Source organism: Lactuca sativa, chromosome 7 (genome assembly GCF_002870075.4).
Source record: "Lactuca sativa cultivar Salinas chromosome 7, Lsat_Salinas_v11, whole genome shotgun sequence".
NCBI lineage: Eukaryota > Viridiplantae > Streptophyta > Magnoliopsida > Asterales > Asteraceae > Lactuca > Lactuca sativa.
In genome coordinates, this window is record NC_056629.2 from 21,840,141 (window position 1) to 21,866,414 (window position 26,274).

Here is a 26,274-nt window from a genome sequence, read left to right on the forward strand (position 1 = left end):
CGTGCTGCGTACTCCAGGTACGCCCAACATACATCGTTAAATGCCCGCATTCCATTTCTCATGCTACGCCATGCGTAACAATAAGTTACGCCCCGCGTAAGGGCAAATTTTGCGCTAATTTAAAATATGAAATGTTCAAATTGAAAATACCTGAAAGACAGATGTTACAAATGCCCCATTCCAGAGAAGTTGGTTATTTTAAAAAAATAATAAAAAAAAATTTGGGGTTCTTTTTACAAAATTTACATACAAAAGTTGTTAAAAAAATGGAAAAAGTTAACGGCTAGAGTTATCTAAAACATATATATTCAAATAGCATAATTTCTTAAATAATTTTATTATAATAAATTAAATTACTATTGTAACAATATACTTTTCTATAATCACGATTAAAAATTTGCTTACCTTATATAATTAAAAAAAATGAAAAAATGTTTAACAAGTCAACCTAATTCAATCATTGTGTCTTAACATGTATTAACATATGTGAATGTGTCGATATATAAACAATAAAAAATATATATATGTCTAGATATACTTTTCCAGATTAAAATAAAGAGACCTAAATTATTGCTTTATGGGTAGAGCATCTTTTTCATTGATGCCAAAAACAAAATAGGACAATCACATTTAACGAGATGGGTTTTTTATATATATAAAAATACATATACAAACACTAGCACAAGGAACTCGCTCAAGCGGATGTTGCCATTAACAATGGAATTAGAGTTTTTTATAACGTCATGGTTATTGTTATTTGTCTTCTTATTTTCCACTTTCCTTCTTTTTCGAGGTAAGAAATATCCAGATCGATTCCCACCCGGTTCTTTGGGACTACCAGTGATTGGGCAAAGCCTCAGCCTTTTGAAGGCCTTGAAAGCCGATAAGGTCGATAAATGGTTTCAAGAAGGAATAACCAAACACGGGCCTATTTGGAAAACCAATCTTTTTGGATACCCGACAGTTGTTTTACATGGTCCAGCTGCAAATAAGTTCATCTACACTTGTGATGGGAACATACTCAACAACTCACAACCACCATCACTCAGCAGAATCTTTGGTTCGAAAAATTTAAGCGAGTTGACTGGGAATGATCATAAACGAGTTAGAGCGGCTCTTGTTTCATTTCTGAAACTTGAAGTGTTGAAGCAGTATGTTACGAAAGTAGATGCAGAAATCCAGCACAACCTTCAAACACATTGGCATGGTAAACAAGATGTTCAGGTACATCATATTTTTTTCCTCTTAAAATAATATCCAAATCAGATCTGAATATGATTCAGTTCTAATGTTTTAGCATAAATATTAAAAAAATTGATTACTGTTAAACTCTATATTTCATAAATCTATATGGATGTACTTAATGGGATGTGTGTTACAATACTGATTATATATATGGGGTTAATTTAGGTGAAAATTTTATAGTACGTGAAATGAAAACAATGCATAATCAATAGAAAGTAACTTGTCGTATTTTTTATCCAAATTTTCAACTATCCATAAAAATATTTTTTTGATCATTAGGTGATTATTTCTACAATGTTGTAGGCACAACCCGTGATTAAGACCTTGACCTTCAACGTAATTTGCTCGCTACTCTTTGGGATCGAAAGAGGGCCTAGAAGAGAGAAAATGATACCACTTTTCCAAGACATGATCGAAGGTGTGCTAGCAATTCCAGTCAATTTTCCATTCACTAAGTTCAATCGTGGGATTGTAGCAAGAAGGAAACTACTGCCAATGATTATAGATCTTATACATGAGAGAAGGGAAACACTTCAAGAACAAAAACAAGAAGCTATTAATCATCATAAAGATCTTATAAGTTCATTACTTAGCATTCATGATGATGATGGATCACCAACGATGTCTGATGAGGAGATCATTGACAACATCATTGTTGTGATGGTTGCAGGATATGATACAACCTCATCCCTCCTTACGTTTTTGGTTAGACTTTTGGCCAACAATGAATCTGTCTACTCAAATGTAGTTCGTGGTAAAGCATCTTATCCCCATTTCTATCGTAATCATTATAAAAAGAGAAATCAAACATTTTCTTATTTTTTCTCCTACCATCTTCCTACACATTTAACATTGTGGCACTTCTCATTTAATAGAGTTAATAAAAATATATTACATTTGTCATCATCTAAAAGTGATAGGAAGATGGAAATGAAGAATAAGAAGGATGATACTATTAATTTCTCTTATAAAATATATTAATATATGCATGTATTTTTGTTACAAAACCACTTATGCCTTAAGTACTTACAAACATATTGGTCCAACATGTGTGCCTTGGCATAAAAAAAGTCAAAGAGGTGCCATGTTTAAACCTATGCATCACCGTTGTGATTCACCCCAATGTTGTTGTGGGGTATAGAGAAACTCATGACTGACATTTTACAATCAAATTGTTTATCCAAATGGTTTGAGCACCAATAGCCACGAGCCCACGTCATGACCTGAATTGCATTTTTTTTTTACCGATCGAGTTTACATCATTGAAATTGTAGAACAAGAAGAAATTGCCAAGAGTAAAGCAGTCGGGGAAGCTTTGACATGGGAAGACCTAACCAAGATGAAGTACTCATGGAGAGTAGCATCCGAGATGTTAAGGATAAACCCTCCCATTAATTTGAGCTTCCGACGAGCTACGCAAGATATTGAGTATGGAGGATATACAATTCTTAAAGGATGGCAAGTAAGTCACATAAATTATTAGCCAATAAAGACTTAATTAGACACAAAATATGATTTTGCATGATTTGTTTTTCAGGTGTTGTTATCTCAATCCATGACACACATGAACAATGACATTTTCAAAGACCCGACCACGTTTGATCCAACACGGTTTGAGAAGCATGCACCACAACCACCACCTTTTAGTTTTGTAGCATTTGGAGCAGGACCTAGGATGTGTCCTGGTGTCGAGCTTGCAAAAATGGAAACTTTAGCTATGATGCATCGCTTGGTGACACAGTTTACATGGGAGATTCTTAAGAAAGATGAATCCTTCAAGAGAAACCCAATGCCAAAATTCGATCAAGGATTGTTAGTTCGGATCAAACCCATAAAAGCAACATTTATGTCATCGCAAACTTCATTGTAGGCAAGATTCGAGACAATATTGTAGCACTCCAAAAAAATCACAATAAATTTAAAATTTTCAAAATCAACCATTATTCAATATTGTTTACAAAAAGCGTTATTGTTTCAAAAGCATTATTTCAAATTAGAGTTTTCCCAAGACCCAGTGACATAAAATAGGAAACTGTGTACGATCAAGCCTTCGCCTTCCCATGATCCTCTGAAGTGCCTGAAACCATAAACTAAAACTGTAAGCCAAAGCTTAGTAAGTTCCCCCAAAGTACCAACACACAAATACATATAACAACATTTACTGGGTTGGTACCAAAGTCTGGCATGCTAATCGGGCCCTCAACTCATATCTATATTGCTATCGGGTTTGTTGACTACCACACAAAGCAGTACAACCTCAACCCAACACAATACATCGACATACGTAACAGATAAACATAACACATAACCAACAATTTTAGATAATCATACAGATCTACTAATCAGCTACCAACTAGCATAATACTATCCTAACCTGGATAAATAATCTAGTGGGTCGGCATTGGTGCCTTCGACCCACGGGTACAGTGAGGAAGACTCGCCTGAATTGAAGAACTCTGAAACACTACGATACAATCCCTTTCTCAGCACTGCTTGCTCCCGAGAATCTACTAACACCAAAATCAGATAGAATCTCAATCAATAGCCCAAAATCCTTAAGTTTGACCAGAGTCAAACTTTGTCAAAAAGTCAACGGCCAACGGTCAACGAATGTCAACAGGCAGACCCTCACGACATGACCATCTATGGCTCACATCATGAGCCACTACATGACAAAGTAGTCTTGTCTCTCACTCCTCACGACGTGACATGCATAATCCTTACGTCGTGAGATCCGTTAGAGATCCAATTCGATCCAAAAACCTCTTAACCCATTAAGCAACTACTCCATCTTTTTCTAGGAGGCTTCCTAACACTCCTAGGATCATAAAAATCGATGCTTTAAGGTCTTGCATGTCCAATACAACACTTAAGCTCAAACTAGGTCATTCATGAAGAAAAAGGAAGTAATTTCTCAAGCATGGACTTAAACCTCCTCCAAACTTCAGATCCATGACATATAAGCACAAAGGGACCCTAAGGACCCATAAAATTGCCAACTTTATGGAGTCCTAACACTCTAACTCTTAAGATCTTGGATAAATATGCATAAAACCTTAGATCTAGCAACAATGAAACATAATGCTTGGATCTTGATTACTCATATTGGTCCAGAAGTGTAGCTAAGGGTTGCAAATGAAACATCCAACCTGAAACTATGCTTCCATGGTGATCTCTCCCTCTTCAAACCACCAAAACTCCACCAAAAGCGTCAAGAATCATAAAGAGAGACTAAGGTTAGGGTTTTACTGAGTTTAGGGACGAAGGAGGCTGTTTAGAAACCCTAAAATGAGGTTTATGGGGTTTAAATAGGAAGGAAACCCTAAAAGACTATGGGCTTGGGCTGCAACATATCTCATGTCGTGAGCTTCTAATGATCACGTTGTGAGCTCAGTTTAAATCAGAATATTGGCAGATCACTGGTCACGTCATGACCTCTCTATGGCTCACATTGCGAGCCTTGGTTTTACCCCAAAACCAAGCCTTAACTCCTTAAAACCCTAAATCGATCTGAGCTGGAAAACTAGGTGTTACAAATATTTTCTTAAAGGCATCCACAATGTATTGAACTCTATAAGGATTAATGAATTATCATATTAATATCTTACTTTTCATAAAACTTTACCATTTAATTCATACGGTGCATTGAACTCTATAACATTCAAATAGACCATATTTAAAACTTTTTAAAACAATTTGTTTTTTCCCATTGACATTAAATTACTATTGAACTCCAAATCAAGTAGACATTCTACCCCATTCAAGCATTCAACTTTACCATGCATTGTTAGGGTTGTATACTATTTAGATCAAACAAGATTGTCCGACAATTTAGATTGAACTAGATGGTTCATATGCTTTGATAGTTGGATTGGTTTAACCGAATAAACATTGAAGAATATGTAAAATGTGAAAGTTTGTCCCTAAGAAACTAATGTGCAAAGAATGTAAACAAGTATAAAGACCTTACTATAACTTACTTTAAAATATAGGATAAATTGCAATAAAGTCATTAAGTTTACTGAAAATTTTGATTTTGACACAGTGTTTTTTGTTAATTATACCGTTATATTTATAATTTTGTTACAATATCAACTAAATGATCGGTTCTTCTTGTTCTTTCGGTAACCAATTTTCCCAAATTATAATAAAGTCACTAAGTTTACCGAAAACTGCAACTTTGATACCATAGTTATTTTTTTTCTCAATTATGTCATCACATTTATAATTTTGTTGAAATGAAAACCATGACCAATTACTAACCTAACAACTTAACAATTGTACAGCACCTAAATGATGACCCACACAAGGATAATCAAAAGTAGAAACAAGGAAATCATAACCTCATGAGAAAATGAAAGGGTGAGTACGCCTTTTACGCTTACTTGTAAGTGAGTTTGTACCACTAGATCAACCTTCAACATTGCCATGTCATTTATTTGGTAACATACTAGATCGATTGTAACCGATGGTTTGGTTGACTTTGCAACACAATTGTAAATGTAAAAAAAACATAGTGGTAAAATCGTAATTTTTGGTAAATTTAGTTACTTTATTGCAATTTAGGCAAATTGGTTACCGGGAGAACAAGGAAAATCAATCATTTGGTTGATATTGTAACAAAATTACAAATGTAATGACATAATTGAGAAAAAAAAAAGGTGGTGTCAAAATCGAATTTTTCGATAAAGTTAATGACTTTATTACAGTTTGCCTTAAAATATATTGCAAATTACGTTAAAAATATGTAGAATGTGAAAATGTGTCCCTAAAAAACCAGTATGCAAAGCATGAACCAAGTATAAAGACCCAACTGTATTTTACTTTAGAACATATTGCAAACTGATTATGTTATTTTTGATAAAAAAAAAAAGTAAATGTGTGCCTTTCATAAAAAAAACAAATTCATCAAATTCAATTAAAACTTTATCATATTTTTTTCATATTATTGGACAAAAATTATATTTTTGAAAATATTAACGTAACAAGGACATTGTTAAGATGTAAGTGATGATAGGTGGTTTCAAAAAGGTTTGTCTAAAATGGGTGTAGTGGATCGGTGAACCATTACCATTAAGAACGAGTGCAAGTTTCTTATATTTCTAAAAGATGAGAGAACACTTGTATGCATCTGAGGCTAGATGAGATGTCGCCCCAGTGTCTATATAACAGTCGGCACAAGAATGGTTGTCGGTAATGTGTTAAAAACTTGAGAAATGTTAATCACTTGATTGTTGCTAGGTGGGAAGCTCCTAAGGAGATGAGAGAGAGTCCAAGTTGTTGCACAAGCTTGGAAGGCAAACCAGTTGAGTGGTGTCTATCGGATGGCTCAGGGCAGCATCGAGGATGCCTCACTGGTTGTAAGATGACATTATAGGGCGATAAGCGACAGGGGTGCTGAAACAGGCATATAATCGATGTTAGCCATTTATAAGCTACCAAAGAAAGTCATATTAGGTCCATGAAAAGGGCTATTTGGTCTCGATCAACATGGTTTATTTGATGAGTTTAAAATTCCCATAAATGCCCATTCCATGTTGGTTTACTTAATTATATTGTCAATTCTCATGATTTATTTTGATTCTAGTGTTCTATGTAAATTGGTTGTGTTTGTCTCTAGACTCTAATCCACATTGCTTTACTTATTATTATCGATTATTGTCATATATTCGCGATTACCTTTTATTGGAGGTGTTATAACTTGATTTTTAAGTCATTTGAAAATTTTAAATCGATTGAGGTAATTTCACTTTGACCTAGTTTTACGATTATTTTGTAAAAAAAGTATTAACAAAATGTTATTGTTATTTGCTTAATTTTTTTTATCAACATCGCCTCGAATTGGCAGTCTCATTTGATGTATACAAGATGGAAATTGTCCCCACGGTGAATGTTTAGTAGTTGAGGTATATAATTCTACAAAGTAGGTTTAGGCTTCAAACCTTGTCACATCCAATAATATTATGAGTTAGACATGAACCATCCATATAGTATACTATATGGTCACCGTTTTTTTTACTAAATAGAAATCTGAATTCCTCTTTCACTTTATTCAAAATTTATATTTTACTAAAAATTTGTTTATTCATAAAATATTCAAGAATAAATTACACAAATGGTCCTTTAGCTTTATAGTTTTTCCCATATATGGTCCCTACGAAATTTTTTCCTTGAGATGGTCCATACAAAGCAAACATTGCACACAAAAGACCCTTATGACTAACTCTGTTAATAGATTCTGTTAAGTAATTATAAATGACGAAAATACCCTTTGTTCTTTGTATATAAATGGTCCTTCTCTCTCTCTCTCTCTCTCTCTCTCTCTCTCTCTCTCTTCGGTCTTCTTCATCCTTTAGCTCAGGCATCGATGGTATATCTACTAGAGATCTAACAACACAAACGATGGGGAAATGCTCCCTATTTATTGTTTGATCGAGAAGCAGAAAAAGAAACACGAATGGAAAGTGGCGATCGAGAAGCTCCGACCGTCAAGCAGATCGCGAGAAGGAGCAGCCGACCTCCGACGACACTTTGTGGTTCTTTTTTCGTCATCGACGACCACCAGTTGAGGGGAAAAGGAAGCAGCTAGATTGAAGGGTCAAGGAGCCGCCGAGAAAATGGATGGAATGGTCACTCGTGGTTCTGTCGATCAGAGTAGGAAGAGGGATAGGTGGCAGCTAGTGGTCTTTGCATCGACGACGGTGTTGGCGAGGGGCTGCTCCGACAGCTCCCTCATCGGTTCTTCTTTCTTTGACCGACAATAGAACGTAAGGAGAAGGGGAGGAAGGGATCGATCAGAACAGAAGCATTGGGTGTTTGGGGTGATGCTACTCGACTAGAGAAGGAGGTGGAGGGGGGCAGATCAGAGGCAACAACCTCCTTTCTTCTGGTTTGTTTTTTCGGCGACCAAGCATTTCGGCAGGGCTGCGGAGATCGAGGGGGACAACAACAGTTGTATGGGGTGTTTGTGGTGCAGGAATGCATCAAAAAGAGGAAGGAAGGGGCACTTCCGGTGGCTGACAGCCTCTTCCTTGGCCGGTGGTGAAGAAAAATGGGAAGGGGAGAGAGATGAGGGTAGAGAGAGAGAGAGAGGCCCATTTTTTATTTCAAATTAATCATATTAAAAGAAATATAAAAGAATAAAAATAAAGGGCATTTTCGTCTTTTCACTTACTTAACAGGATATTTTAACAAAGTTAGTCATTAGGACCTTTTATGTGCAAAGTTTGATCCGTATGGACTATCTCAGGGAAAAAAGTTTTATAGGGACCATATTAAGGAAAAACTGTAAAGCTAAAGGATCATCCATGTAATTTACTCAATATTCAAAGTTTACCAAAAACATGCTTTTAACATCAACAATTCATTGGAAATCTGCTATCCAGCCTATCAAGAAGCTAGAGAAACACACCCGGACGATTACACAGTTTGAACAATGCTTTGGATAATAAACTAAACATCCGTTTTGTCTTGTCGAGAACCAGTCTTGTAATCGGCTTTCACATATACAAAGATAATAAACTAAACATCTGTTTTGGAAGTTATAATCACACTCATATATAAATTAACCATTAGTTTTCAATTTAATGATTACCTATCCTAATTTTAAATTGCTATTAACTTACGCTGATAATGATTATTCACGACACACCTGTATATGGTATCAAACTATCAATGAAACCAAAGACGACGGACAAGCAAATAAAACAATGTCCAAACCTTGGAAGACGACATGGGTTTGGATTGTAGTAGCTTCACTTTGTCTATGACATCAATATTTTTATTGTGTATTTTCATTGTAGTAAATTAACCTTGCCTATGCCATTAAATATTTTATGTTGTGGTAAAAATAACTTATCTTGAGAACATCATATTAATGTCATTATTAACTATAAACAAATATATTATTATTATCGCAATAATATTACTATGTTAATAAATTAAGGTATTTATACATATTTATACACATGCAATTAATGAATCAAACAATGGTTTTAGATGTTTGAAAATCAACTTATCAATAAGCTATCTCTAAGCTATCTCAATCAAACTTATCAAAAAGCTAATTTATAAACTATTGTATAAATTACGATAAATTATTTTTTGTAATCTCACCAAATGCTAAGTTATAATAAACTAACTTATTTCTGTCAATCAAGACACTTAAACAAAAACATAAAAAGTCGGCGAAATAGAGTCATCCACAATGTATTTAGATGTTCACAATTTTTTAAATAATTATGTTAGAAGAATTAAATTATCATTTTCACCATAAACATTTTATAATTAGGAGTAATACATTGATTAACTAGACAATAAAAAAAAATGAAAAAACACTAACAAGTCAACCTAATTCATGCATCATCGTCTTAACATGTAAACATTTGTTAAGTGTTAATAAATTAACAATCAAACATATATGGCTCAAAAATAAAATTAACTCAATTTTTTATGGTCCAAAGAATCTCTTTCCTTGATGCCAAACACAGAAAAGGACAATCACATCTAAACTTATACTGTATATAATACATACACAAAAAGGACTCTCTCAAACCAACCTAAATTTCTACTATCTAGCAATGGAATTAAAGATTTTCATAACGTTCTTATTATTGTTGCTGTTATTTTTATTTTCTATTTTTCTTCTTTTTGGAGGTAAGAAATATCCAGATCGACTTCCACCCGGTTCTTTGGGATTACCGGTAATAGGGCAAAGTCTCGACCTTTTGAAGGCCTTGAAAGCCGATAAGGTCGATAAATGGTTTCAAGAAGGAATAACAAAACACGGGCCTATTTGGAAAGCCAGTCTTTTTGGATACCCGACAGTTGTTTTACATGGTCCAACTGCAAATAAGTTCATCTACACTTGTGATGGAAACATACTCACCAACTCACAACCACCATCAATTAGTAGAATCATGGGTTCAAATAATTTATTCGAGTTGGCTGGCCATGATCATAAACGAGTCAGGGCAGCCGTTGCGTTGTTTCTAAAGCTAGAAGTGTTGAAACAATATGTTATGAAAGTAGATGAAGAAATCCAACATCACCTTCAAATGCATTGGCATGGTAACCATGAGATTCAGGTAGATAATATAATCCTCTCTAGTCCAGATTCAATACATATTAGTTCCAAATAATATTCATAAACGTCCCTTAAATAATATCTTCATTTTTCACTTTGGATTTCAATCTGACAAAAGGTAGATGATTAACATTATTTGTTTCTAAAACGTTGTAGGTGCAACCGCTGATAAAGACCTTAACCTTCAATGTAATTTGCTCACTTCTATTTGGGATCGAAAGAGGGCCTAGAAGAGACAAACTCCTACCACATTTCCAAGACATGATCGAAGGTATACTAGCAATCCCAATCAATTTGCCATTCACTCAATTCAATCGTGGGATTTTAGCAAGAAAGAACCTAGTACCTATGTTGATAGATCTTATACGTGAGAAAAGGGAAGCACTTGAAGAACAAAAACAACATGCTAATCCTCATAAAGATCTCATCACTTCGTTGCTTAGTATTCGTAATGATGATGGCTCAACAACGATGTCCGATGAGGAGATCATTGACAACATCATCCTCGTGATGATTGCAGGATATGATACAACCTCAATCCTCCTTACATTTTTGGTTAGACTTTTGGCTAACAACGAATCCGTCTACTCAACTATAGTTCGTGGTAAAACATCTAATTATCTCCGTTTATATAGTAGTCTTTTCAAAAATATTTTAAGATGCATGCATTTTTGTCATAAATTCATTCATGCATTAATTAACTACATATAAGCAATGCTAGTTGGACACTCGTGACATTTACCCTAACTTATAAGCATATTGTGTATGCATCAATGTCGTGACTACCAATAGACAAAACATCCCCATTACATACATTGTAATTTGTTTAATAAATGGAGTTTACATAATTGAAATTGTAGAGCAAGAAGAAATTGCCAAGAGTAAAGCACCAGGGGAAGCTTTGACATGGGAAGACCTTACCAAGATGAAGTACACATGGAGAGTTGCATCCGAGATGTTGAGGATAAACTCTCCAGTGATTTTAAGCTTCCGGCGAGCTACACAAGATATTGAGTATGGAGGATTTATAATTCCTAAAGGATGGCAAGTATGTCACATAGATGATTAACCAATAACGACTTATATACAAAATATCATAGTATAGCATAAATGCTTATTTGATTTTGTGTGTTTTTTCAGGTGGTGTTGTCTTCGTCAATGACACACATGAACAATGACATTTTTGAAAACCCGACCATGTTTGATCCAACACGTTTTGAGAAGCATTCACCACAACCACCACCTTTTAGTTTTGTGCCTTTTGGAGGAGGGCCAAGAATGTGTCCTGGTATTGAGCTTGCAAAAATGGAAACTTTAGTCATGATGCATCGATTGGTGACACAGTTTACTTGGGAGCTTATTAAGAAAGATGAATCGTTCAAGAGAAATCCAATGCCAGAATTCGATCAAGGATTGTTCGTTAGGATCACACCCATAAAAAGCAACATTTATGTCATCTAAAGGATCATTGTAGGGAAGATTTGGTGTAATATGTTACTAAGATTAAATGGATATGTCAAAAACCACATATAGTCTTACATGGCCTCAAAATGTTCTTATTCCATCAAATCTTGCGATATTTGCGCGTCCATGAACTCATTTGATAATCTTTTAATGTAGAAAATGGCATTAAAAGCTTATTGATAAAGATTAAAAAAACCTCCTCCCCAATGCTCTAATACCAAATACTAGATCAAGACCGACCATTTTTCGTTCTTGATGAAAACAACCGTTGCTTTAACAAAAGCTTATTGATAAAGATTTGTTCATATACAATGACTCGATCATTTGACAAAAATAAAAAAACTAATGCACTCTCCTCATTGGCAATATCACATAAAACCTCGTCCGAAAGCGATAACAAAATCGCAAAGTGTGCCTTTTCTTCTTGTTATTTAAACTTCGCCTCATCTACACTTGCATGCCTCTCTCTAATAATTGGAAGCCATACACCTTGTTGTTTTAAAAATGTCTACATCTTGATTCGTCATAGACTAGAACTATTCTTCCGGGTAAACTTCTCAATAATCATTTGAGAAACAATTTTTTATGCGATAAAAACCAATCAAGATTGATGCTGCCTTTCACCAAACAACTTCCATTACACACCCACTTCAGAAAAGGCATCAACGCCTATGTTCTTGAACCTTAAGATTTATGAACAATGTAACCTCAATGAAGACTTTTATCGAACACCTTGTGAGCGTTATTTCAAGACTCTGCCTCAAAGAATATTTCTTTGTAGAGCTAGGGACCCCATTTTCATTTCAAATCACCCGAACAAAGAGAATTGAACAAAAGAAAACTAATTTGAGCCATTGATACCTAAATTTGAATATGAAGATTTCCCAGAACAACAAAAAGACAGCACCCTCAATACTGATTCGATTGGATTATAAAATGTATTCCTCTCCTTGATCTTGATTGAGAATACACCTTGAAAAAAGACTTTGAATCGTCACCCAACTATTGCTTTCTCCCCTTCAAGCAAATCTTGAAAAAAATCCCAGCCGGGAACCCCATGAGATTTCTCTGTTCCATAGAAAGCATATACACCACCATTTTGGTCTTTGTCGAGGCCCAATACGGATATCCGTTGACTCCGACACCTTAGAAAGCATATACACCTCCTCTCCTTTATTTGACTATTTGGTAAGCCCAAAAAAAAAAAAAAAAAACCCAAAAAGTCAATCTATTTCGATCGTCATTCTAATTAACATGCATTTAAAATTGTAATGTCTTAAATATGCCTTTATATATTAAAAGAAAATTAACTCATTCCTAAGAATCTTTTTTCATTGATGCCAAACACAGGAAAGGACAATCACATTTGAATAACATGAGTTCATCTATATACATATACACACACAAACACAGAGAAATTTCTCAAACGAGCTTCTGCTGTAACAATGGAATTAGAGATTTTTATAATACCATTGTTATTATTTTTATTTTCCATTTTTGTTCTTTTTCGAGGTAAGGAAAATCCAGACCGACTCCCGCCCGGTTCTTTGGGACTACCCGTGATAGGGCAAAGCCTCGACCTTTTGAAGGCAATGAAAGCTGATAAAGTCGATAAATGGTTTCAAGAAGGAATAACAAAACACGGGCCTATTTGGAAAGCCAGTCTTTTTGGATACCCGACAGTTGTTTTACATGGTCCAGCTGCAAATAAGTTCGTCTACACTTTCGATGGGAACATACTCACCAACACACAACCACCATCAATGAGTCGAATCATCGGTTCCAAAAATTTAAGCGAGTTAACCGGGAATGATCATAAACGAGTAAGAGCTGCTCTTACTTCGTTTTTGAAGCTTGAAGTGTTGAAGCAATATGTTGCAAAAGTAGATGAAGAAATCCAGCACCACCTTCAAACACATTGGCATGGTAAACATGAGGTTCAGGTACATTATATTTACTTCTTCCTAAATGCCAGATTCAAAATATGATTTTATTCTAGTGTTAATTTACTTAAACCCCATATTAAAAAATATTGGTTTTTATTAAATTATGATTTATGAATCCCATGAAACTAGCTTTTTATATTTTTCAATTGATAACGTTTCTGAAATACTAGTAACATATTGATTGTTAGTTGTGTTAATTAGGATTTCGTGGTGATTATAAATATTGCAAAAGATTCAAAATTTGAATGACAAATTTGATTAGAGGACATTGATAAGAATTGTCTTTAGAAAACGAGTTTAGGAGCATACAACTCCCTAAGTTTTGATTTTACTTCACATTTCAATGTTACGAGTGTACAAGATTAACATTAATGTTTGTCTGTACAACGTTGTAGGTGCAACCCCTGATAAAGACCTTAACCTTCAATGTAATTTGCTCACTTCTCTTTGGGATCGAAAGAGGGCTTAAAAGAGATAAGATCCTACCACATTTCAAACACATGATCGAAGGTGTGCTAGCAATTCCAATTAATTTGCCTTTCACTCAATTCAATCGTGGGATTTTAGCAAGAAGGAAACTAGTACCAATAATTTTAGATCTTATTCGTGAGAAAAGGGAAGCACTTGAAGAACAAAAACAACAAGCTAATCACCATAAAGATCTCATCACTGAGTTGCTTTGCATGCGTAATGAGGATGGCTCAACAACGACATCTGATGAGGAGATCACTGACAACATCATCCTCGTGATGGCTGCAGGATACGATACAACCTCAGCCCTCCTTACGTTTTTAGTTAGACTTTTGGCTAACAACGAATCTATTTACTCAACTTTAGTTCATGGTAACGCATCTTATCTTCGTTTTCTATTATTATCATTGCAAAAGTATGTTATGATGCATGTATTTTTGTCATAGAACCATGCATGCATTAACTACGTACTTACAATCATATATATTGGTCACTATGGATCGAAGATCTAATTAAGCACCAATAGACACAAATAAGAGATTGTAATTTATTCATATGATTGAATTTGTAGAACAAGAAGAGATTGCCAAGAATAAAGCACATGGGGAAGCTTTGACATGGGAAGATCTTACAAAGATGAAGTACACGTGGAGAGTTGCATCCGAGATGTTGAGGATAAACCCTCCCGTGAATTTGAACTTCCGACGAACTATGCAAGATATTGAGTACGGAGGATTTATAATTCCTAAAGGATGGCAAGTATGTCACATCAATGAGTAACCAATTAATAAGGACTTAGATACAAAATATCATAGTAACATAAACCCTTATCTGATCTTGGATGAGTTCTTTTTCAGGTGTTGATATCTCAATCCATGACACACATGAACAATGACATTTTCCAAGACCCGACCATGTTTGATCCAAAGCGTTTTGAGAAGCATGCACCACAACCACCACCTTTCAGTTTTGTGCCGTTTGGAGCAGGGCCAAGGATGTGTCCTGGTATTGAACTTGCAAAAATGGAAATTTTAGCTATGACGCATCGCTTGGTGACAAGGTTCAGTTGGGAACTTGTCAAGAAAGACGAATCATTTAAGAGAAACCCAATGCCAGAATTCGATCAAGGATTGTTCGTGCGGATCAAACCCACAAAAGCATAATTTATGTCATCCAAAGCATCATCGTAGGCAAGATTTGGGCTAATAGCTTCCCAAGACAAAATGCATTTGTCCAAAACCATATATAGTCATATATACCTCAAAATGTTCTTCCATCAAAACTTGCGATATTTGCGAGTCCATGAACTTATTTGTTGATATTTTAATGTAGAAAATATAGCATTACAATTATTAAAAATGACAAATATAAAAAATGTTGAAGATGTAAAATGACAAAATGTGTCCCTAAGACACTAATATGCAAAGCATGTAAACAAGTAATCAAGTATTAAGACCATGTCATATTTTGCTTCAAAAAATATTGCGAATTTATTAAGTTATTTTATATTCTAAATAAAAACTGTAACATAAAAAAATAAATGACACATATAATTATAGATTTTTATAAAAATATCAAGGTTTTAGAAATATTATATCAATACATTATACCAGAAAAAAATTGAACGGCTCCATCCCAATTAAAAACAAACAAAAAACAAAAACAAAACAAAACAAAAATTTTGAAAAAAACTCTTGTCATTGCACACCTAGACAAGTCATAGCGTGCATCACACCTAAAAATGACGTCAAGGGTATTTTCGTGGCGGCCGAGTTGCTTCACTGTGCATCTTGGTGTCACCATGACATGCCTTTTAGAACATTGTCTAGGATTATGATGGGATATACGACTACTTTGGGTTTGATTCATGAAATGAATAATTTTTTGGTGTTTTCTATGTTGGGATGGATTTTGAAGAATCTAATGCTTGTGATTTTGAGTTTCATGAAATTGAATATTTACACAAATCCTTCTTACCCGATAATGGCAGGATGTTGCAAATGATCTCTCTTGTGGGTATTCAGGATGAACTTGTACAGTGACAGGCATGACATTTCTTGAACATTTAGTTTTTTTTATTTTTTATTTTTTATTTTTTTTTTAAAATAATATTCATTGTGATGGGTGGAAGAATTGAAGGGAGGGTGTGTCCAACGGCGTCCTATGGATTTTGAGATCCCACTACTAAAAATAAAAATAAGTTCCTAAATATATATATTGTTTTATATCAAAATTGCAAAAATGGTCCCTGTGGTTGTCAAAATGATGTTGGTTTGGTCTAAAAAGGTTTGATGATGCATTAGTGGTCTAATTTTGGATATTTTTAGTGATTTGGTCCCTATACACTTGAAATTACTTTTATACCCTTATAATTAATTTTTAAATTTTTTTTAATTCTTACAATACTTAAATATTTTAAAGATAATTTTAAAATTTAACCCCATCCCACCGTCCCCTCTCTCCTCTACAACACCTATCTCAACCTCTCTTCTTCAAGGTTAATGGAATCAAAACCCCAACCCCCATCTAAAAATGTATGTCTGTCCACCACCCTGCACGCCAGAGTTATCGACTTCTTTCCTAAACGACACCGGACCACCGTCGTCGTAAATCTAAATCAGATGAACATAAACCCTAGCTGTTCTCCATCGTTGTCTTTACTTCTGCCTGCGGCTTCAACAATCTCCACTGGAAGAATAATGTCGCTGATAGCTTATTTTATTTCCTTATTTTTATTAGTTTATTTTATATTTTTAGCTCTTTTTAATTAGTTTTGCATTGTATATTCTTTACTTTCTTTATCATGGATCGTATCGGGAACTTTTTATTTTGCATCAGAAATTTTGCAGGATTTTGGAGCTTATTGTGGTTGCGGTTTGACTGGAGTTGGGCTTAGTGGGCTTTCCGATGCATTATTGGGCTTTGCGGATCCATATAAGAAGATTTGGGCCTTAAGAGTTAAAGGATTGGATATAGTCGGCTTGTGAAATGGATCTTGGAGTTTTATTTTGGGCTTGGAGCATCCACATTTGAAGCTAAATGATGATTGGTTGGTTTAAATCACATGGATATGGAGGGGACCAAAGGAATCTTTGGTAGTGGAAGAGTGGAGTGAAGGAATGATGAGCCAATAACATTACGACAACACTTGCGCGGGTAGAATTTCCATCGCGCGGGTACCCGCGCAACTGCCCAGTTTGGGCATTTTGATCATTTGGCACACCATAACCTTGGGGGATCAGATCCATCAGCTACATTCTTGGTTTTCACCATTAGAGACCTGTAGGAGGTGATTTTAGAGCTTGAAGACTCATTTCCTTTCATCTTTCCAAGATATTGGTAGTTTCTTTATGCAATTAGACTTTGTGATTGTTTTTCTATTGCCATGAGTGGCTAAACTCTCTATATTGGTTAACTTTGGTTAAAACCTTTGAATGTTTGTGGGTTTTTGAAGGATTCATGCTAGATTATCAATTATCTTATGTTTATGGTTCTAGATCATATTTATTATGCTTGTTTAATGCTTTGATCATGAGCTTGGCACTTGAATGAGCTATTGTTAGTTTATTTATTTGGTTTTGCATTGAATCATTGAATTAACTTAGAAAATCAAAAGGGTGGCAATGTTAGGGTTTTAGAAAATCAAAAGGGTGGCAATGCTAGGGTTTTAGAAAATCAAAAGGGTGGCAATGCTAGAAAATCTAAAAAACGATGAAAAAGGTGGTGGTGGCGGTAAAAAATCCTCATCGTTGAAAGATGATGGGCAAACACCGTTGAAGGAGGTTTGGGTAGGTGATGATGCTGGTGGGGTTTCTACCGTGACAAATCCAATTTTTTCAGCTTTCCATGGTAGATCCCATTTTTCTGATGGCCGCGCTACGCTTTTCTTCCATGACAGGTGGTGGTGTCTAGGTGGTGGTGTCTGACATTTGCTAATGTCCGACAAGTGGTTGTGTTTGGCAGCGATAGTGGTAGTCCTATGATGGTGGTGGTCCGAGAGAGAGAGAGGGGGGGGGGGGAGAGAGATGGGATAGATTTCTCTAAGAGTAAGTCGTAAGGGGGGGTGGTTAGAAGGCGGAGGGGTGGGGTGGGTATGATTATTTTTGGATTTTTAATTAAAATAAATAAAAAGAAATTAAAAAAGATTTATCTATGGGCAAATTCATCATTTTAAGTTGGGAATAGACCAAAACCACAAAAATGTCAACCATAGAGACAAAAATCACACAAGGTATTCGAAATTGGACCAACAATGCACCAACAAACTTTTTTTGGATCAAAACCACATAATTTTGACAACCATATGGACCATTTTTGTAATTTTGTCTTATTTTATATATAAGCAAAATTTATTAATACTAAAATAATTGAATAAATGTTATAAAAACAATAAAAATAAATGAATAATAATACAATATATAATATATAGTTACATGAATATCCACGATATCCTAACATTATTGAAAATAAAGTTGTTCACAAACTCTTTATAATCAATACTTTCCGATATATCGTTCTCAACACATATCATTAATAATCCATTAATTTTTTTTGTGACATTGTAAACTCTAAGTAAGACTTTAAGATTATGGTAGCTACATAGAGTATAAAGTCATATCACCTATTTATCCGGGTTAGACATTTTGAACTTTAAATATGTTATAACAAAACTTATTATTAGAGTAAATTACACGAATGGTCCCTATAGTTTAGGTAATTTGCGTATTTGGTCTCTAACTTATTTTTTTAACTTAAAAGGTCTCTACTGTTTGTTTTTGTTACACGTTTGGTCCCTGTCTTACCTAAAAATACTATTTTCCCTTGATTTTTTAATTTATTTAAATAAACACACCCCAACCTTACTCACCTTACCTTACCTACCCCACCATTTTCCCTATTTAAATAGTAGTCTTTTTAGGTAAGATAAGGTTTAACACCCAAAAAAAACAAGCCAATTTTTAACTTTTAAAATGCTTTCCAAATTCAATAGTTATTACAAAACATGTTTCCAAAATATTTATATCAGAGTATCCCAGAAACAAAATCATCGAAACGAGGAGCGGTACGATCACGCCTCTGCCTTGCCACGATCCCCTGATGTACCTGAAACAATAAACTGAAACTGTAAGCCCGAAAGCTTAGTGAGTCTCCCCCAAAATACCAATACACATACAATCCACGTAACCATGTCAGCAACACACCAACTGAACATCCTGTAATGGGTCCACAACTTTGCAGAATGGATTACCCCTTAGGCCCACAGTGTGAGTCTGGATTGCTTCCGGACCACAGCTCACATCTGGCTTGCCATCGAGCCCACAGTACGAGTCTCCCTTAGCCCGTAACTGGAATGCTCCTGGGTTTGTTGGATTACCGCGCGAAGCAGTCTCACCTCAACCCACCCCACAGAACATATCAACATATAATGACATAACTACTGAGCATGCGAATAACATATAACAACATAGGTAGTCCTACAGGCCTACCTAACTGGCATAACCACTAGCATGCAACTCTAACTCATACTCAACATCTAACACTGCTAGGATAAAATATCCAAGAGGGCCGGCCTTGGTGCCTTAGACCCCTTAGTATAGTGAGGATAACTCACCTTGCAAATGTCGACTCGGTAGATGAACTCAAACTCTCAGATCAATGCCACAAACTCCACCACCTATTATCATAATATAACCACACTCGTAAGTTCCCAACCTTTCAAGGCACCCTATAATTCAACTAGTCAACCCATGGTCAAAGTCAAAGTCAATAGTCAAGGTCAACAGTCTGTGTTGACCTTGACTCATCGAGTATCCTCGACTACTCGTCGAGTTCCTTGAGATACTCGTCCACTCGTCGAGTCGCCGGAGTGACTCGTCGAGTTCCTAAGGTTCGCGATTGCAGCTCTAAGGCCACTCATCGGGTTTTCCTCCTTGCAACTCGACAAGTTCAGTCGCATCCATCAATTGGGGAAACCTTAACCGACCCGTCGAGTTGTTCATCTAACTCATCGAGTCTATGACAATCTTCATCAGACTTGCCGAGTTGTTCATCCAACCCGTCGAGTTCAATGCCCATCTTCATATGACTCGCCGAGTCGACTATGCGACTCGCTGAGTCCCTTCAGTCCTTTAACCATGCAGACACTTTTTAAGCCATGCCAAGGCCCCAAATTGCAGATCCAACTTCCTTAGGCATACTTATCATGTAAAGTTGCAAACTTTACGTGCATGCATGGCTAAAAAGGCTTTAAATGACAAATCCAAGCTTATAATGGAGCTTTACACTCAAGGGAGGCTTCATACGTGACCAAGCTCGAACTTTATGAACCTAAAACCCAAGAAGGGTCCAGATCTGGAGTTACAACTTCAGATCTAGCTCATATACCACAATATCATCATAACCAAGCCAAAATAACCCTAAATCTCACCCAAAAGAGGTCTGTAAGGAAATGAGGTAAATGTGGGGAATGGATACCTTCAAATGATGATAACTAAGGTAGATATCTGATTCCCCACACTTTCCTTGCTTCTAGCCTCTTGCCCTCCAAGCTCTTCTTTTCCAAGGATTCACTTTCCAAAGCTTAAAACACACAAGAATGAAACACCACACGGATTAGGGTTTTCCAGGACTCTCAAGGGGCTGTAAAGAGGCCAAAGGAGGCTTATGATTCTTTAAATAGGGTGCAAAACACTGGGATTTACGGTTTCATCTACCAGCTCCTACTCGCCGAGTCCCTTCTTGGACTCGGCGAGTAGGTCATTAAAATGCGTGGACCAACCTGCTACTACTCGACGAGTAGGGTGACCAACTTATCGAGTAGACCCAAAGACCAAAAAGATTCAACATAAATCAATACCTGAGAATCGGGGCGTTACACAAGGACGAACCACGTAACAAAAAAAACAGTAGAGACCAAACGCGTAACAAAAACAAACAGCAGGGACATTCCGAGATAAAAAAAAAAACAAGTTAGGGACCAAACGCGCAAATTATCCAAAATCATAGCGATCATTCGTGTAATTTACACTTTATTATATATATTAAAACAAATTGGCATATGAATAGTATAGTTTTATGGTTTTAGACTTTGACCACAAAAGTTCCTTATTTCAAATTTTGGCATAAAATATTGTTTTAAAGTTTTAGATTTTGGCTACTAAAGTTTGTTATTTTAGACTTTGGCTAAAAAAATTTCTTATTTTAGATTTTGTCCATAAAATTTTCTTATGTTGGCAGATTTGGTCCCTACACTTTTGTACGTCCGTACTTCCCACCATGTTACTTTATCGAATGCCACTTTACACCCCCTTTCTTTGTAAAATGTTAGTTTTACCCCTCTCAAATTTAAATATTGACGTTTCCACCCTTTTACCTTTCGTATATTGGAATGCTTGTATGTTTGACATGTTTGGTTCCTACATAGAAAATATATGACAAGAATGATCCTTGTAATGTAGAATAAGTCCATGTGAAGAATTATAGGTATATGAACGGTGCATATGTTTAAAAAATTACATAAATTCCCCTTTATAATAAAAAAAGGTGAGGTTTTGTCCCTACATAGAAATATAGTGCAAAATCGGTCCTTGTAATTTACAGAAAATGTCCATGTGTATTTTTTTTTACAAAAAGGTCTATGTGTTAAAGATTTTTATATGTTGATATTTTTGGACCCTATGTAGAAAATAAATTACAAAAATTGTACATATAGTTTACAAAAAAGGTCTATGTGTATATTTTTTACACAAGACCGGTCTATATATTTTAAAAAATTATAAAAATGGTCATTACCTAATACAACATTTACAGATTACGCCCCTCACCAGGCCAGTCCTGAGGATTCAAATGCCCAGGACGAGCTGGAAAAAAAGGCCCTTATGCATGGCCCACAAACAGTAATTTGAATAAAGAAATAAAAATACGTTGCTATTTTGAGTAATAAAATGAAATTACATTGCTATGAATAACATATAAATCGAAGGTATAATGTTGAAATGAAAAGAAATGAAAAGTATGATGCCATAATACCAAAAAGACAACAATATGTTGTTATTTCTTATATTCAGTCTATCTTTATACTTACTCTTTCATTCCAAGTTTGTCCTGATTAAGCTTGAGTTTTATCTCCTTGGTTTACGTAAATCGGATTTAGGTGCATACCAAACACCAGAATAGAATCATATTGAATTTCAATTCCAGGTCATACCTAAGCAAATTTCCAATCCAGTATTGTCCGATGTAAAGATTTGCGGGTCCCATCCATGCAAATTTTGAACAAAAAGCAAAAAGAGATTAAAATTCGTCAAGGTGGAATCTTAAAGCATAAATTGTATAAATATTAAAATCAAGTTTACAATGACAACTAGAGATGATAAAATTCTGTAAAGCAATTTTCCTTTTATGAAAAGATAACTGTTTCCAAACAAAGTTATCCTTTCTAGATTACAATTATAGTATAACACATTTAAAAATCATATATAAATTTCCTAAACAAAACCACAGCCAAACGATATCTTACTTGCCTAATCACATGTCACTATGAACATGTACACAAAAATGATAAGATTTCAAATAATAAATGTCTTTAGTTTTATAATTGAATTTTTTTTCTAGATGATTGTATGTTCCTGATTTCCCAATAATACCACGAATATATATATATATATATATATATATATATATATATATATATATATATATATATATATATATATATATATATATATATATATATATATATATATATATATATATATAGGTTCAAATGTTTTCAACAAGTATTGTGTGCATATATGGACCAATCAGAATTTAGCACAAATTAAATTTTTAAATAAATCAATAAGGGTAAATTAGTAATATTGCATGTATATTAAATAAATTTCAAAATTAAAATCAAATCAAATCCCTATAAAATTGCAATCAGTTCTTTAAACCCTACAAAAACCACTGTCGACATCCTCCTCCTTCCTCAGTTTCGATCCCGTCGTCATTCAGTCCTTCCTTGATCAACGACCACCGTGACAAGAAGATCAACACCACAATCGGATGGAGTAATTAATTTTACAGAATGGATAGGAAGACGAATCTGGATGTCCTAGGTCGCCGCCGCCTCCGCCTCCGTTGTTGTTTAGATTGAATATATCTCGTTTTTTAGTTTATTGTGTTTTACAATATTGATGAAACCAAGTTATGTCGACATCATTGATTGTACGCAACTTACTGCATTTAATTATTCTTACAAGAACAGTGGATTTCCATATCCAAGTTTTGATTTATTTATTTTCTAAATAAGAAGTGAAGTTGAATTCAACCATATGTTGCGCAATCATTCCCACGTAATTGATTTGGAATTTAAAACCTATATTTGAAATTTAAAACCAAGATGCAAATCGATCTTCTTTTCTAAATAAATTGGAATTCAAAATTATGATGCAAATAAATTTTATTTTCTAAATAAAATGAAATCTATTGAATTGAAACTTTTACGACCACCATTTTTTATGCAAATCATTCTTGCTAATTACTTTGGAATTCAAAAATACATTTGTAACATAAATATGATTTTTATTTATTTATTTTATTTTAAAGTGAGTTTGTCTTGTTCTTGGTATTTGTTTTTGTAAGCTTAATATGATTTGCAATTCAAAATTTGGTATGCTAATATTATTATTTATGTATGCAACTGTTAAGTTTTTTTAATCAATTTCATAGTCAGAGTTTGCATTCTGATGTGGGAAAGAAAGAAACATGGAGAACAACAGTATATTCTAGCAGAATGCACTCTATGTATTTTGTCGGAATGCATAAAATGATTTTTAACAATAATATTTTTGCATAATGGATTATTGTTGTTAGATTTTGATGTTTTTTTTTTTTTCTTTTTAACCATTCTTATATCAAATTTCTATTTGTATCAGTTCCATCATCTTTCTCATTAAGAATAAGTGATTTATTTCTCTTTAAGGATGATTGTTGAATTTGGTTTGTAGAATGTTTAAGGATTCTGCCTGAATAAAGTACATTATATTAGAGTAATTTATATTTCTTTAGAATCTATCACATTCTATCAGAATTTATAGTTTTATTCTATTATAATACACTGAATTTTTTAATATCTGAAAGTTGATTATGTTTTCTTTGAAGATTTAGGTTTTGAATACGCTGTCATTGATGTGGAAAAAGAAGAAAACATGGAGAACGAGAGTATTCTAACAGAATGTATTCTGCCAGAATGTATAAAGTGTTTCTTAACAATAATAATCTTTCAGAATGGATTAGTGTTTTTGTTAGATTTTGATGTTTTTATTTTTATTTAAGAATAAATGTAATTTTTAAACAATTATTAATCATTTTTTTTTCAGAATGTAATAATTGTTTAGTCTTATTCTTTCCGAATAAATGTAATTTGTGATTCTTAAAAAATAAAATTTGTATTCTTTAGAAAATGTTATTTTTGGTAATATGTTGTATAATTATTTAAGCATGTTAATTATAAAAAATATTGTAACACCGAAAATTTCAAAACAATTATTCATTTAAAATAATCATTTTATTCTTAGAAACACTTGTTTAGAATCTCATTCATAATCGGATTACAAAACATAACTCCATTTTCACTTGCATAGAAAACCAGGATCCTCCAAAACATAACTCTTTCTCTGGTGTGTACAATCAAGCCGGTGCCGTCCCGTGATACCGAAAGAAACCTGCAAAACATCACACAAACACTGTAAGCACGAAGCTTAGTGAGTTCCCCAAAATACCACACACATAACACATATAAGCCACTCGAGGCTATAACTCTATGGGTCCGTGCACCCAAACTCTGTGAACCCTCAGGTTCTAACTTTGTGAACCTTCCGGTTCTAACTCTAGGAACCCTTCGGTTCCAACTCTGCAAACATGCACAGCATAAATCACATAGAAATAATGCAGTACAACACATAACATACATAGCATACAAATACTCTGTCACATAACTCTGGTTACCTACTCAAGGTAAAGTATAGTGAGAAGACTCACCTGGCAAGCAGAAAGCAGATATCTCCACACTTGAATCTCGAACTCGCCACCGCCTAACACGTAAGGCAAAAACTCTCATAACTATAACTCTCGAGACTAGAATCAATCCTCTCAATGCACCCTCTTAAGGGTAAAAGACTATTCTACCCCTCTCTTGGCCCAAAGGCCACATCGCTGACCAAACCCTAAAAGTCAACGGTCAATTCTTGGTCAAAGTCAACCCCTGACTGACCCTACTCGCCGAGTCAACCCTATGACTCGCCGAGTTCCCATAATCAGTACTTCACTCAATCCGCGACCTAACTCGCCGATTCACCCCGAGACTCGCCGAGTCCAACAACTCTGAGTCCACTCGCACACAACTCACCGAATCATCCCTTGACTCACCGATTCTCGACTCATCCAGCGAATATCGAGACTCTTCGACAAGACTCGCCGAGTCCAAGACTATCATCAACCTACTCGCCGAGTTGTTCATACAACTCGCCGAGTTGTTCATACAACTCGCCGAGTTCCAGGCCATCTTCATCCAACTCGCCGAGTTGTTCTTCCAACTCGCCGAGTCCCAGCTCATCTTCAAGCAACTCGTCGAGTACACTCATGTGACTCGCCGAGTACCACCGGTCTGAATCCATTTAGAAGCATTCCAGGCCATGCAATTGCTCCAAAACATAGATCTAGCCTCCTACCACTCATCCATCACGTAAAGTGGCAAACTTTACGTGAATCCAAAGAGATCTATGCATTTTCACTCTAGGGTTTGGGTTTGGGACAAAATAGCTCCATCAATCACTCACAAACAGGGACTTTCATGCTCTCTGATCCTTCTCCCTTCCAGATCTGAGGTAGCAACCTCAGATCTAACCTCTAGACTCCAACACATCCAAGGATATGGTCTCTAACACCCCCAAAATGATGCATTAAAGAAATAGCAGCTCAAAAACGAGATATTACCTCCAAGAGGACGCCCCAACTGCAATGAAACTCAATTCCAAGCAAAGCCCCTTGCTCCAAACCTCTTCTTTTCTAGGATCTCTTCAA

General features: G+C 35.0%; 3 protein-coding genes across 3 annotated transcripts; all 3 read left to right on the forward strand.

The window, feature by feature from the left end:
- The first annotated feature begins 646 nt into the window (after window positions 1-646).
- LOC111891029 (cytochrome P450 716B1) lies at window positions 647-3,182 on the forward strand. The gene is made up of 4 exons (XM_023887117.3): window positions 647-1,224; window positions 1,549-1,999; window positions 2,520-2,707; window positions 2,783-3,182. Exons 1-4 carry the CDS (start codon window positions 703-705, stop codon window positions 3,113-3,115), a joined length of 1,494 nt encoding a protein of 497 aa, XP_023742885.1. The 5' UTR covers window positions 647-702; the 3' UTR covers window positions 3,116-3,182.
- A 6,635-nt stretch (window positions 3,183-9,817) lies between these two features.
- LOC111890912 (cytochrome P450 716B1) lies at window positions 9,818-11,851 on the forward strand. The gene is made up of 4 exons (XM_023886980.3): window positions 9,818-10,331; window positions 10,487-10,934; window positions 11,191-11,378; window positions 11,471-11,851. Exons 1-4 carry the CDS (start codon window positions 9,825-9,827, stop codon window positions 11,789-11,791), a joined length of 1,464 nt encoding a protein of 487 aa, XP_023742748.1. The 5' UTR covers window positions 9,818-9,824; the 3' UTR covers window positions 11,792-11,851.
- A 1,373-nt stretch (window positions 11,852-13,224) lies between these two features.
- Window positions 13,225-15,834, forward strand: LOC111890993 (cytochrome P450 716B1). The gene is made up of 4 exons (XM_023887077.3): window positions 13,225-13,737; window positions 14,136-14,583; window positions 14,783-14,970; window positions 15,069-15,834. The coding sequence occupies exons 1-4, from the start codon at window positions 13,240-13,242 to the stop codon at window positions 15,372-15,374; spliced, it is 1,440 nt and encodes a 479-aa protein (XP_023742845.1). The 5' UTR covers window positions 13,225-13,239; the 3' UTR covers window positions 15,375-15,834.
- The last annotated feature ends 10,440 nt before the right edge of the window (window positions 15,835-26,274 follow it).

Coding starts and splice junctions, on each gene's coding strand:
- LOC111891029 (XM_023887117.3), top strand. CDS start 703: ATGTTGCCATTAACAATGGAATTAGAGTTTTTTATAACGTCATGGTTA. Junction 1,225..1,548: donor ATGGTAAACAAGATGTTCAG/GTACATCATATT, acceptor ACAATGTTGTAG/GCACAACCCGTGATTAAGAC. Junction 2,000..2,519: donor CTACTCAAATGTAGTTCGTG/GTAAAGCATCTT, acceptor TTGAAATTGTAG/AACAAGAAGAAATTGCCAAG.
- LOC111890912 (XM_023886980.3), top strand. CDS start 9,825: ATGGAATTAAAGATTTTCATAACGTTCTTATTATTGTTGCTGTTATTT. Junction 10,332..10,486: donor ATGGTAACCATGAGATTCAG/GTAGATAATATA, acceptor AAAACGTTGTAG/GTGCAACCGCTGATAAAGAC. Junction 11,379..11,470: donor TAATTCCTAAAGGATGGCAA/GTATGTCACATA, acceptor GTGTTTTTTCAG/GTGGTGTTGTCTTCGTCAAT.
- LOC111890993 (XM_023887077.3), top strand. CDS start 13,240: ATGGAATTAGAGATTTTTATAATACCATTGTTATTATTTTTATTTTCC. Junction 13,738..14,135: donor ATGGTAAACATGAGGTTCAG/GTACATTATATT, acceptor ACAACGTTGTAG/GTGCAACCCCTGATAAAGAC. Junction 14,971..15,068: donor TAATTCCTAAAGGATGGCAA/GTATGTCACATC, acceptor GTTCTTTTTCAG/GTGTTGATATCTCAATCCAT.